The following is a 12,992-nucleotide window of genomic DNA, read 5'->3' as shown; positions in this document are numbered from 1 at the left end:
ATCTTTGAGATGGGTGTCTCTCATTGGCCCAGAGCTCACCCATAGGTCAGACTGGCTGACTAGCAAGAGATCCTCCTGTCTCGGCCTCTTCGTGGGTGGGATTACATGCCCATGCCACCATGCCTAGAATTTCTACATGAATTCCGGGGAATAAACTCAGGTTCTAAGGCTTATGAGGCCATCACTTCATGGTTGTCCTAATTAGCTTTAAATATCAATTTGACACAGTCTAGGGTCATCTGAGAGGAAAGTCCCAACTGAGGAACTGTCTAGGTCAGATGGGTCTGTGGGTGATGGTCTTATTAATTGATGTGAAAGGTCCCAGCTGGTTCTGGGTGCTGATGTTCCCTGGGCAGGTGGTCCTACACTGTGTAAGAAGGCTAGCTAAGCATGAGCCCGAGAATGAGTCAGCAAGCAGTATCACCCATGGTTTTGTGGTACTTCCTTAGCTGTGATTGAGGTGATGTGCACGGAACAGCAAGCAGGCTTGCCTTCAGGTTCCTGCCTTGAGTTCCTACCCTGGCTTTGTCAGCGACGGAGCTGTAGGATGAAATAAACCCTTTCCTCCCTTCAGTCGCTTTTGGTCAGAGTGTTTTATGGCAGCAACAGAAAGGAAGCTTGAACACAGACTGACCTCTCTCTCCAGCCCCTGAACCAGTATTATTTACAGGAGAGTTACCTTGCTTTGCTTAAAGGAACTAGGAACAAGGAATAGTCTTAGTCAGGGTTCCTATTGCTGCGAAGAGACGCCATGACCTCGGCAACTCTTATAAAGGAAAACATTTAATTGGCATTGGCACACAGTTTCAGAGGTTATTATTGCCATGGCGGGGAGTAAGACAGCATGCAGGCGTACATGGTGCTAGAGAAATAGAGGAGAGTTTTATGTCTTGACCTGCAGGCAACAGGAAGTGAACTGTCCCAAACTGGGCATAGCTTGGGCATAATGAGACCTCAAAGCCCATTTCCAAAGTGACACACTTCCTCCAACAAAGCCACATCTACTTCAACAAGGCCACACCTCCTAATAGTGCCGCTCCCTATGGGGCCATTTTCTTTTAAACCACCACAATTAACTGTCAAAATGCTGCTTGTTGCCATGTGTACTGGTTAGTTTTATGTCAGCTTGACACAAGTTAGAGCCATCAGAGAGAAGGGAGCCTCAGTTGAGAAAAGGTCTCCATAAGATCCAGCTGTAAGGCATTTTCTTAATAAGTGATCAATGGGAGAGAGCCCAGCCCATGGTGGGTGGTGTCATCCCTAGGCTGGTGTCCTAGGTTCTATAAGAAACCAGGCTAAGCAAGCCACAGGGAGCAGCCAGTAGCAGCCTCCCCCCTACCCCCCATGGCTTCTGCATCAGCTGCTGCCTCCAGGTTCCTGTTCCATGTGAGTTCCTGCCCTCACTGCTTTTGATGATGGACTGTTATAGGAAACTGAGCAAGTTGCTTTGGTCATAGTGTTTCATCATAGCAATAGTACCCTAACTCAGACACCATGTGTCCCGCATACCATTTGGATGGTCTCATTTAATCTTATGACATCACCTGTTTCTGATAGTAAAACTGATTCTTGAAGGTTAAGCAGCTTGCTCTGATGAATCATGGAGCGTGAGTTTAAATCTCTCATCACCCATATAATCAGAGTTCGGAGAGCATATAAAACAAAACAAAACAAAACAAAATAACAACTACTCAAAGCAGCTGTCTTGAAATATTCTCCGTAGAGAGGGTCAGAGTGCTCATCTAGCTTGCGGCTGTCGCCAGTTGGCATGACTACATAAAGGAATGTGACCTTCATGTGGGTTGATTTCTTGAGTAGACACTGTAAAGACTTCAAGTCACCATAAACAATGGATTTCTCACAAAAACTGTGAACATTTTAATTTCTCTTTATCTTATAGTCATCTAAATTGGCTGGAGACCACATTCCCTCTTGGAATGGTGCACATGATGGATTAGAAATCATTTTACAAAGAGGAACAAGGGGCAATCTACGGGGAGATAATCCTATCCTCTCTCTTTGACACTCTAACCATTTTCTCTAAATTAAAAGCTCTGAGTTTATTAGCAATCATTTCCTTGCCTTGTGTAGAGAAATCAAGCATTTCATGTTTCCTTGTGTGCTAATTAAAAGGGCTTCATTTAAATGGTGCAGCGGGTCCCAATACCAGTGATAACTAATTAGGATCATAAAATGTTGAGCCTGAAGGGAATTTACTTAATCAATTCCTTTCCTCTTTTAGGAGAGGAAACAAGCTGGCGTGGTGACTTGCCACACTTCTGGGACCAGAGCTATAGCTTCCCACTCACAATTGTTCAGCATGAAGAAAATCAGTACTTGCGGGCGGTTGGAGTATGCTGCAGACCACTACCATGGTAACAGGATTAGACTTCAATTGTACGTATGCTAAGCCTATAGAAGGAAAGTAAAATAGCCCTCTAGCCTAAAGATAAGAGCAAGGATGCTTTGGAGGCTGGCAGAGGAGCCCTATGGTTCTGGTTGGGCTCCCAGGTATAGTGGTGTCTGGGGAAATCTTACCATGAACCACACATCATGTTCAGTACTTAATCATGAGTCTGCAAAGCCATATTATAAGCCTCATAGGATCGTCAGTTTATACAAAGAGACAAACAGGACTTGTAAGTGACTTCTCCAAGGTCTTACACCAATGCCAGTTACTAGTAACCCAGCTAGCATTTGTAGTTGGCCTTTCCAGATACCAAACTATGTCTTTAGAGATGACAAGTGAATAGATGCCCTTCTGGAAGACATTGGTGACTGTTAAGGCCTCTTTGGGAGGCTGTTTGAGCTTTTAGATGGACTTAGATATAAGCTTGCCAAGATATTCTATATACCTACAGAGCCTGAGCTGAACTGATCTCTCAGCTGTGATAGACCTGATCATAAATTCTACCTCCAGTGCTTTGGGCTAATATCGACTTACATTCTGAATGCAACATCTAGAAATATCTTAGGGTTCCGTTGCTGTGAAGAGACACCATGACCATGGCAACTCTTATAAAAGGAAACATTTAATTGGGGGCTGGCTTACAATTCAGAGGTTAAGTCCATTATCATCACGGCAGGGAGCATGGTAGAGTACAGGCAGAAACAGTGCTGGAGAGGGGCTGGGAGTGAAAAAGAGTGAACCACTGGGCCTAGGCTGAGCTTCTGAAACCTCAAAGCCTACCCCCACAGTGACGAACTTCCTCCAACAAGGCCACACCTCCTAAGAGTGCCACTCCCTTTGGGGGGCCATTTTCATTCAAACCACCACAGAAAGCTAAAGCTGTGAGGACCGCAGCTTGGGTGTGATCTTAAGAAGGAAGAGACAAAGTTCTGGTTTGTGTTTGTGTTACACTCTGCTGTAAATGGTGGGAAATCAGAGTGGTAAAAACAGCAGGCTTGCACAGGACCTAGAAATTCTTTGTGGCTGGATCCCTGTTTGGCTGTTTATTGTCTAGATGACCAGTTCTCGCTTGGTCAGATAACCCTGATAAAGTGCACATTTGTTGGGGAGAGAGGATGCAATAGAACTGTATATGGATGAGTACAGAGAGGCCATGGGTAGAAACCCATCTGCCCAGGAAGCCAGTTAGATGTCTGCTGCTTGTCTCAGGACTTGCAAATGTATGGTTTGGATATCAAGCATTTCCCACTCTATCCTACTCCAGCCGCGAGCCACAAGACTCATGTGTTGAAGGCTTGGTCCCAGCTGGCTGCACGATTGACATTGGATCATAAGGGATTGATCCGTTGGTCCGTTCATAGATGAATAGGCTCTTAGAAATGGGGCCTCGTTGAAGGAAGTAGGTCAGTGGAGTGTCTTTGAAGATCTATTTTATCCTCAGACTTCTTCTCTTGTGCTTTCTGCTCCCTGGCTTCCAGGAAGGGAGCTTCTCTCTCAGCTTTGCCCCGCCGCCATTGTGTGTCTGCGTTACCTCAGGCGTAAAATCAGTAGAACCAACTGGTCATGGATTGAAACCTCGGAAGTCATGAGCCAAGCCGGCCTTCCCTCCTTTAAACTGTCACCGTGACAGGAAGGCCACTGATACACATACAGAACACAAACCAAAGTCACCCAATGTATATCGTGTTTGGGCTCAAGCTGTCAGGCTGCCCTTGGTTACAAGTCTGGAGCCTAAGTCCAGGGAGATTCAGTTCAAAGGGGACTTGAATGGTTTATGCAAAAACAACCTGGAAAGGATTAAGGTGCAGCTGGTTCCAGGGATGAATGGAGATGGTAGACCCCAATGCCAGGTCGAGAGTCACAATTCTTTTCTATGTCCTCTTTTTGTGCACTAGCTTATTTGAAAAGTCTGAGATCAAGGCGATCCACAGTTTCTCTACCTCCCTCTGGAGAGCTGCAGGCCTTCTTCTTGTATGCTTTCAGTGGAAGTCTTCAGATTAGAAATCACTAGCCCTGCTCGGGTCATGAGTACCCCACCCCAGCCCATCACGTGACAGAGAGAGGGTTCTTAGAAGTGGATGCCAACTCCTATTTCCCACACGTGGTGGGGCAGGCAGTAGAATGCAGTTCTCCTAAAGGAAGGCGAGGTTCCCAGGATCATGGAAGGCTGCTGGGTAGACAAAACGGATTTTCTTACAAGTGGAACAGTGGCCTCACAGATTTTCTGCTGCAGAAAAGGTCAAAATGTGACTCTACGCTTAAAAAGCACTTTATTTCAGATCTAAAAAAGGGAACGAGAGGGAAATGAAGTCATGGTTGGTTTTCCTAGGAACAAAGCAGGACTAACATTGACTATCCCGGCAGCCGGAGAGCTGGCATTTTGACAACCGCCAGCGTTGCGAAAGCAGCCCAGGGAAGCTGGTTCTGGAGAGCCCTGAAATCTTCCAGTCAAACCATCTCCCAGGGGTGCTACTGGTATGGGGCCTTCTCCTCTCTGTGGCTCCCAAGGTAGGAAATGATAGCGGCCGAATATCAAATCTTAGACTTTAATTATTCTGACAGATAGTTGCTCCAAAATTTCAGATTTAACTTAGGGAGCCAAGCTTTAAAAGAAACAAAACAAAGGCTCACATTTGCCAAAGAAATGGCTAGGCTACCTTCTCTCCTGCCCTTCCGGCTCGCTCATCCAAAACATACTCCCAAACATCTATACAGACGGCCGGCGTTAGGATAAGGCTGAGGAAAACCGAGCTCCTTGTCCTTCTGCGATGTGCTGTGGTCAGAGGAACCGGTTGTTTCAAGGCCAGCTTAGGTCCTGCCCCACTATTCCCCCCACCCCCATCCCCACCCCAGCCTGTTGCCCAGAGCTCGCTCTCTCTCCAGTTAGGCACACGGAGCTCCAGATCTGCAAGCAAGGGAGGGGGCCGCCGACCCCTGACCCCTCTGTCGCTTGCATGGCGATGGAGCCCACGCTCTAGCCCCGTCGTCTGATTTCACCGTGGAGGCAGACCCGCGCTGACCCCGCGCGACAGCTGCAGGTAGCACAAGTGCCCCGCCCCGTCGGGCCGCGCGCGGCCGGGGACGCCGCCCCTCGCCAGGCTCCGGGGCGCGCGGCGGCGGGCAGCGAACCCCGCAGGTAGAGCTCGACTCGGCCGGGAGACGGCGCGGCAGGATGGGGCGGCCCGGGGTCCGCCGCCTCGTGCTGCTCGCCGCCTGCCTGGAGCTCTGCGGGCCTCGTGGGGCGCTCGGAGGTACGCGCCCCCAACTTCCCTTCCCCGTCCGGGGCGGGCCAGGGCAAAGCGGCGCTGCGCGGAGAGGGTGGGCGGCTGGGTTGGGGCGCGATCACCCCCTTTCCCCCGGGGAGGAGGCTGGGCGATCGGGGCGATCGGGGCGAGCGGTTCCCCCGATCCCGGGCGTGCTCAGGCCCCGCGTCCCGGAGCTGGGCGGAGGGGAGGACGCAGAGAGGCCCTGCGCACAGGCTTCGCCGCCGCGGCCGACCACTTCCAACTCCCAGCCCGGGCCTGCGCCCCACCTCCTCGCCGAGAACTCGGGGACGGGGAGTTTTTAAGATCGGCCATCTGACCAGCAGAATGGCCGACTCCTCAGGTGGCCCGGGAGCTGTTTGGTCTCCTGTGACCTGCGAGACGTTGGGGGACACTTCAGTTATAGAGGATATTCTTTGACTTCCCCAGCTCCTTGTCCTTCACTTCTCTGAGCCCAAATACATAACTTTTTTTTTTTTTTAAATTTTTCCTTGGCGTTTTGCCTACCTTCCAGATTACTTAGCACGTGGTTCTCTAAACTTTTACGTGACTGAGTCCCAGTTCCTGGGCCTTCCCACCCTCAGTTCTACAAAAGGCTTCCAGAAATTCTAAATCACAGGCGTTGCATGTCTGTAGTATTTTCAGTAAGATTCTGAAGACTTAAATTCATTTTCAGGGTGGCCAGAGAGCATTGCTGCGCGCGATCATTGTGTGATGATGTCGTTTTAGAGTAACGCTCCAGGGGCCATCTAGGTCCTGGAAGACGCCTCACCCCTCTCCTTGCTCCGGTGGTGAGGAGGCTGTCTGGAAAAGCTCTACATCTTCACCATCTTCCTTATTTCCTAGCTCCTCGTCTCCAGGCTGTCCTGCTCGTCCGGGTTCTAAGGGGGGTGTGGCCAAGGGTTGGAGGCCTGGAACTGCAGTAACTGTGACTGAAGGGGCAGGTGTGACTCTAAAGGGCAGTGAATGGCCTCTGACAGACCCAGAGGGTATCAGACAGGGTGCCAGGAATAGTTGGGAGCAAAGAGAAACTCCTGGCTTAGCAGCCGGCGAGGCTTAGGCTTCAAACCCAAGGGCTATCTTCCGTTCCCAGTTACTCCGCACGGTTACCCCTCTGGCTCTTCGTTTTTAACTCTGTAAACTTACTATGGTAATAACGTCTTCCGAGAGGCTTAACCCAAACAACTGTTTGCAGACTGGGGATGCTCAATAAACACTCGTTTTCAGCTTTCCTTAGTCATTATTCCCCATTCCGCCTCTTCAATGCAATTACTGTGGCCAGGAGACAGTAGGTTGTATATGCCTTCAGACTAGGCGTGTGGCTTCTTTGTTCACGGAATTCCATAGCAGGTCCTCAAACATGTATGTTCTTCATCCATGGCCCGGACAGCATGACAAATATTGTAGGCCAAAATCTTGCCAAAAAATCCGCTTTGTGATGCTTGGAAGAATATTTTCTTCTTCTTCTTTTATTTTATGTGTACGGGTTGTAGGGAGAAGAGGAAACCCTAACTAAGCTCCACCTTGTCAAAGGGCCCAGATCCTCAGATTCATACAGAAATAGCAAAGCCTTCACCTCGTCCCTTTGGTGGTGCCAAGAGGAAATGGAAAAGCCTTCCTCTGGTCCATGTATGGATGTTGATAGTATGTGTAGAAATTGTCCACCACAGCCCCAGCCCACCCTTCAATTTTAGCCAAATACATTTCCCCTATAGAGTCTGTTCTTGAGATTAGCTGAACCTGTCTCCTTGATCCAGCTGGGTACCACAAACCCTGCCTCCATGTTTATCTGCAATAACTGTGTCTCTCTGTTCAACTCTATATAATAAATATGCTGAGCTTCTGGGTCAGATGATGTGACCCCAGTGTTCTGTCTGTGTGTTGTCTGTCTGTCTTCTCTTCACTCCCTCAGCTCCCCCTCCCAGTCAGATCCCAGTTCTTACAGTTGTGCATGGATGTGACTATGCGTGTTTTAGCTGCGTATATGTCTGTTTCTCACACATGTATCTGGTGTTAGAGGAGACCAGAAGAGGGCATCAGATACCCTGAAACTGGAGTTAGAGACGGTTGTGAACTACCATGTGGATTCTGGGAATTGAACCCAGATCTTCTGGAAGATTAGTCCATGCTTGTAACCGCTGAGCCATCCCTCCAGTCCTGAGAATATTCTCCCGAGTTACCACATGCACAGTTTGACTTCATTTTCCCCCTTTGTCTTCTTGTATAATTCAGGGTATTTCCTTTAGCAATTGAATTGCCCACAGTGAGCTGTTCTTAGTGCTTGCAGGGTACAAGGTGCTGGACAGGTCAGCTTGGCAAGTTACCACAGCAGAAGCCACCCTTGTCTGGCAATAGATATTGTCTAGTAAAATTACTTTTAGTGCACATGCCTTGTGTATTCTATTTTTCGAATCATACTATTGTCATTGGCCACTTTCTGAAGGTGATAGGACCTACATTTGTACTAGCTCCATATCACCAGTGTATTTATTATTTTTGTCTTGTTTTCAGTGTTTCTAATCTGGACCACCTTCTTGTCAGATACTGCTTTTGCGTTCTGACGAGGCTGAATGGGCACTTGTTCCGGAAGAGACCTGCCAGGCTGACCTGTTGCTTAGCATTGCTGCTCTTCACGTTGTTTTTAATGCGTCTTTTCCCATGAGTTCCTTGGAAGGATTTTAAAAACATCTTCATTGATTATTCTGCTACGAGAAAACACCCAAGGCTGAATGTGTTTTAAAGAAAAGAGGTGTCTTTAGTTCATGACCTTGGTGCTGGCTCTGACGAGGGAATCGTGGCAGTTGGCTTCATGCTAGGAGCCTGCAGAAGGGCGAGAAGAAGCCAGAGAATGCCCGGGGTGCGGCTGGTCTGGCATTTTAGAACACGTCTCTCTAGAGAGCTAGCAACGGTTCCTTGAGAATGACCCCAATCTCCTCTGGGAGTGATGTCTTAAGTGACCCAATGGTCTCCACTAGTCTCCACCTTTTAAAGTTTCTGTCACCTCTTTTTGACATAGAAGAGACTCTTAAAGTTGGGATACAGACTGCATCCAAACCTAGGCACACATGACTTTTTTTTTTTTTTTTGAGGATGTGTTTACTTATGGTGAGATAATGTAATTGATGCACCTAGTTAACCAGACAAGCCTGCCTGTGGTGTAAGTGAGTGCCAAGAGAGGAGAGGGATACCAGTCTATTGGTGAAATTATGAAGGCCACTCCACGTAGTTAAAAGGAAGATTTATTTAGTGGGTGACTTACAAATGAAGGGATAGGTAGATCGCGGCGGGGGGGGGGGGTCTTGGGAAGGTGTATCGCAGTCCAGCGGTGTTCTCTGGAGCTCTGCTCAGTGAACCTCCACCGTCTAGGGTCCAGGAACAGAGAGAGCGCTCGCCCATCCAGCTCTCAGGTCTCCAGACGCCTCCCCTGGCCCCGCCTCGTAGGCGTGACAGTTGCCAGAGTCTCAATGGGGGTTGGAACTTCCAGATCCAAGCTGGAATGGCTACCCACTACACCAGTCCACTTTGCAGAGTTCCCCGTTTGCCTTTGGAAGGCTTGTGCAACAAGAGGTGAACAGCGTTTCACATGTCAATCAGTGGAGACAGAATTTCAACCACATTGAAACAAATAAACTTAGCTCTTTTTTGTTGTTGTTTTGGCTTTTAGATTGCAACTACCTCAGATGGCCTAATATATTCTTGGGGCTCTGCAGAGAATATCCTGGCACTACTTTCACGATTGGTGTATCAAAACTGATGCACAAACTCAGATTTCTTTTTCTTGTCACAGCAGGTGGCATGTGGCACAGAGTGCTGGTTCCTTACAGTTACCTACCGCCCGACCGTAGGTGCACAGAAGATAGATAAGGGTTGTAGAATTCTGTCTAGGGCATTAGAAGATAGAGAAGGATAGATAAGGGTTGTAGAATTTTGTCCAGGGCATTGGAAAGGAGGTGCCTCGGGAGAAGAGGGAGAGGCTGGAAGAGCTGTCAACCTCAGATCTTAGGAGAAGGCACTGTCTCTCCAGGGAGGACGCCTGGACACGCATGTCTGAGGAGGAACCTGGGCAGCAGACACCATATGCAGAGCATGAATGGTTGGACTTAGGCTCTGTGGCCCAGCAGAGGGAAGCTGGTGTCTCAGCCAGGGCAGACTGAGCACCAGGACGACTTCGCTGGCTTATTGAGCAGGGACTGTTTGCATCCGAGACTAGAGGAGCAGCAGCCCCCAGAGTAGTGCCAGACACAGGAATCCTTCCCTGAGAGGAGGGGAGGGTGGAGCAACTGCTGGTCTTGCCCTCGTAGCCTGAGGACCCAGCCCGGAGCAGTTGCACAAAAGCTAATATTTGGATGAATCGGAGAGTTGAGAGCCTAGCAAGTTACGGTTGGCCAAGAGCCAAAGGACTGTAAATTGCTGGACCTAGATCCACCTAGAAACCGAAGATGTTTTCGTGTGTCTGAACCTGCTGCCCTCTGCTGTCTCTCTTCCTCCAACAATATCAGCAGCACATGTAGCGCAAGGACTTGGTGCCGGAGTTGCCCTTCGAAGCTCACCGAGCATCGGATAAACCCGCCCTTCAGCCCTAGAGCAGATTTGAGTTCATTGACTTCCTACTTGGATTTAAATTTAAGGGAGCAGAGTTTTGTGTTAGTCTGCTGGGAGGTTGCGTAAGGTATTGAGGATGTTTCTGCTAAGTTATTTTCTTGCTTGTAAGTTTTCTTTTTTTCTTCTTCTCCGGAGGAGCTGGTTAAAGTTAGCTGCCCCTTGAATAAATATCCCACTTCAACTTGACGTTCACACAATGTCCACAGCATATTAAAACACTAGAGATTGTCAAGGAGGAGCCTACAGGGCAAAGCCTGCCTTTCCAACTCACTGACGGAGCTTGAATCACACAGCATGAGTGTGAGGTCCTTTCCAGGGCAGGGCTCTTCTTAGAACTTCATCTTAGGATTTTGTATGATGCCAGAGAGCTTTCGTGTTTTTTCCAATTTCAATTTTAAAGACAAATTTCTATACCCATGGTGCTCCTGGAAATCATTTCTAAGCACAGCTGTATGTTAAAAGACAGGATATAACATTACCCCAGATACTAAAATTATAGAAAAGAAATTCTAATTTTCAGTGACAGCAAATAGACATGGAATGTTTTTTTTCTCAATACTTCTTTAATTAATTTATATCCCAGTTCACAGAGCCACCAGACCCTTCTCCAAAATCCAGAACCCATCTGTCTCTGTGACTGAAAGCTGTTTAATGTTTCCCGTTGTTCACAGGCCCACCAGTGAGGAACCTTCTGCTTGCCTCACTGGTAAGTCATCCATTCGCTCCCCAAACTTGTGTGTGTGTCAACAACTCAAGCACAAAGTCTTCTCATCCCAGATTTCCACCCCAGGAAGTCACAGCCAAACCCCAAATCTGGAAGTTGATGGGAATTTCCTTCTAGCATCTCCTCTCCCTCCCACCCCCACGATACTGCCTTTTAACCGTGTCTTGAGCTCACTCACTTCTCATCCCTTTGTCATCCTCTGAGTTACGTTCTGATTGTGTCATTTCCTTAACTGATTCCCTTTCTGACCCTCTGTAACACGAATTGCTAAATGGTCTTGTTAATAAAAATCCTGGAGCCAGATACTGGGGTGACAGCTGGAAGATCAGAGAAGCAGAACAAGCCAGCCATGTTCTTACCTCTACGAAATCCTCAGCCTCAGGACTTCCTGTTTACTCACACTTTATATACCGTTTTCTGTGCCCTGCCATCTTACTTCCTTCGAAGTGCTGGGATTAAAGGCATGTGCCACCTGGCCTGGCTCTGTTCCCTGTGTGGCCTCGAACTCACAGAGATCCAAATGGATCTCTGCCTCCTGAACGCTAAGATTAAAGGCGTGTGCTACCACTGCCTGGCCTTTATGTTTAATAGAGTGTCTGGCTTTGTCCTCTGATCCCCAGGCAAGCTTTATTGGGGTACACAATATATCACCACAACCCTCTTTTGATAGACTCCTGATTTCCAAGGCAGTCATTTATTAAATAATCTAACGTGTGCTGGACACAGTTCCATGCCTGGAGAATTAGGTGGTGGTCTGACTAACCAGATTTTGATCTCCAAATCTTAACATTCCATTTGGGGTGTCATGTTACTGTGGCCAGATAACAACCGGTGATACAGACTTTTTTTTTAAGTAGAGATTTATAAAGGCCATTAAAGGGGCAGCCAGTCACTCATGTTGTAAGGCACTTTGAATGGTCAGAGAAGGTCCTCCATATGGAGAAACAGCCCCTCCCTTCTCTGTCTGTCGGCTCCTTCACCCTTCAGGTGGCCGCAGCCTCCACTGTACCTGTCCCCTTCATACTGCACTGAGCCAGGCAGGACCTTCAGTCTCTTGTGTTGTCAATTTTCCTCTTGGTTTTCTCCCTCCGTTCCTCCGGTTCCACCCCCTAGGTCTTGCCCGGAAACCCCTCCCCTCCACGTCCTTTAGCCAGACTGAGTGAGTCAGCTATGGTCTAACTAAATAGAAATTGTGACTGCTTGATTAGCTGTTGTGGTCTGAATGTGGACTGTCCCACCTGCCCCCATAGGCTCATGCATTCAAACACTTGGTCCCCCAGGTGGTGGTGCTGTCTGGGAAAGTCCTGGAAACTTTAGGAGGTGGAGCCTCGCCGGAGGAAGTGTGTCACTTGGGGCAGGCAGGCCTTGAGGCTTACTGGCCTGGCCTCGCCTGTCACTCTCTGCATTCTGGGTGTGGATGCAGTGTGACCAGCTAGCTTCCTGCTCCTGCCACCCCGGTGCCCCTGCTGGTGGCCATGTCTTCCTTGCCAGGATGGAATGTATCTATCTGGAACTGTAAGAGAAAATAGCTTCCTTCTCCTTTAAGTGACTTTCCTTGGGGTATTTTAGAAGAGTCAGACGGCACCAGTCTCTTGTGTTTACCTTTGAATCTTTACCCACAAAGCAAACCCCTGGGCTCCTCTGTGGACCCGGAAGAGGCACATTTTGCTTTGATTGCTCCCTCCCTTGTTCCCTAGCTCACCCAAACCAGCTGCCATCCTAACAACTCCAGCACTTCAGGGCACTCTTCTTTCTAGGAACCTTTCTACAAGAGTAAAAGACAGCCAGCTGTGAAGTCTTTACCTTCTGCTCTTGACAATACTGGGCACACGCTGAGCACTCAGTAAATAGTAAGTCAAACCCAAAACCAAACAAACACACAACCACAATCCAACACAAAACCAGGAAGAGTTTGGAAGAACGAGTTAGAGTCAACTGTAAGGTAAATATGATGACTGAAAATTGTCTCATGGGAGAAATCGCAGGCCGATAT

At 48.4% G+C, this 12,992-nt stretch overlaps 1 protein-coding gene across 1 annotated transcript in view; it reads left to right on the top strand.

Annotated features, from left to right (window-relative positions):
- Positions 1-5,508: 5,508 nt before the first annotated feature.
- LOC102922391 (chondroitin sulfate proteoglycan 4-like) overlaps positions 5,509-12,992 on the top strand; it is a 69,646-nt gene continuing 62,162 nt past the window's right edge. Inside the window, 1 exon segment of the mRNA XM_042261545.2 lies at positions 5,509-5,661. Coding sequence (XP_042117479.2) covers positions 5,583-5,661 — 79 coding nt within the window. The 5' untranslated portion in view covers positions 5,509-5,582.

This window comes from Peromyscus maniculatus, chromosome 15 (assembly GCF_049852395.1).
Source record: "Peromyscus maniculatus bairdii isolate BWxNUB_F1_BW_parent chromosome 15, HU_Pman_BW_mat_3.1, whole genome shotgun sequence".
In the NCBI taxonomy this organism is placed as follows: Eukaryota; Metazoa; Chordata; class Mammalia; order Rodentia; family Cricetidae; genus Peromyscus; species Peromyscus maniculatus.
Note: the sequence above shows the minus strand (reverse complement) of the source record. Positions and strands in the feature narration are given on the sequence as shown.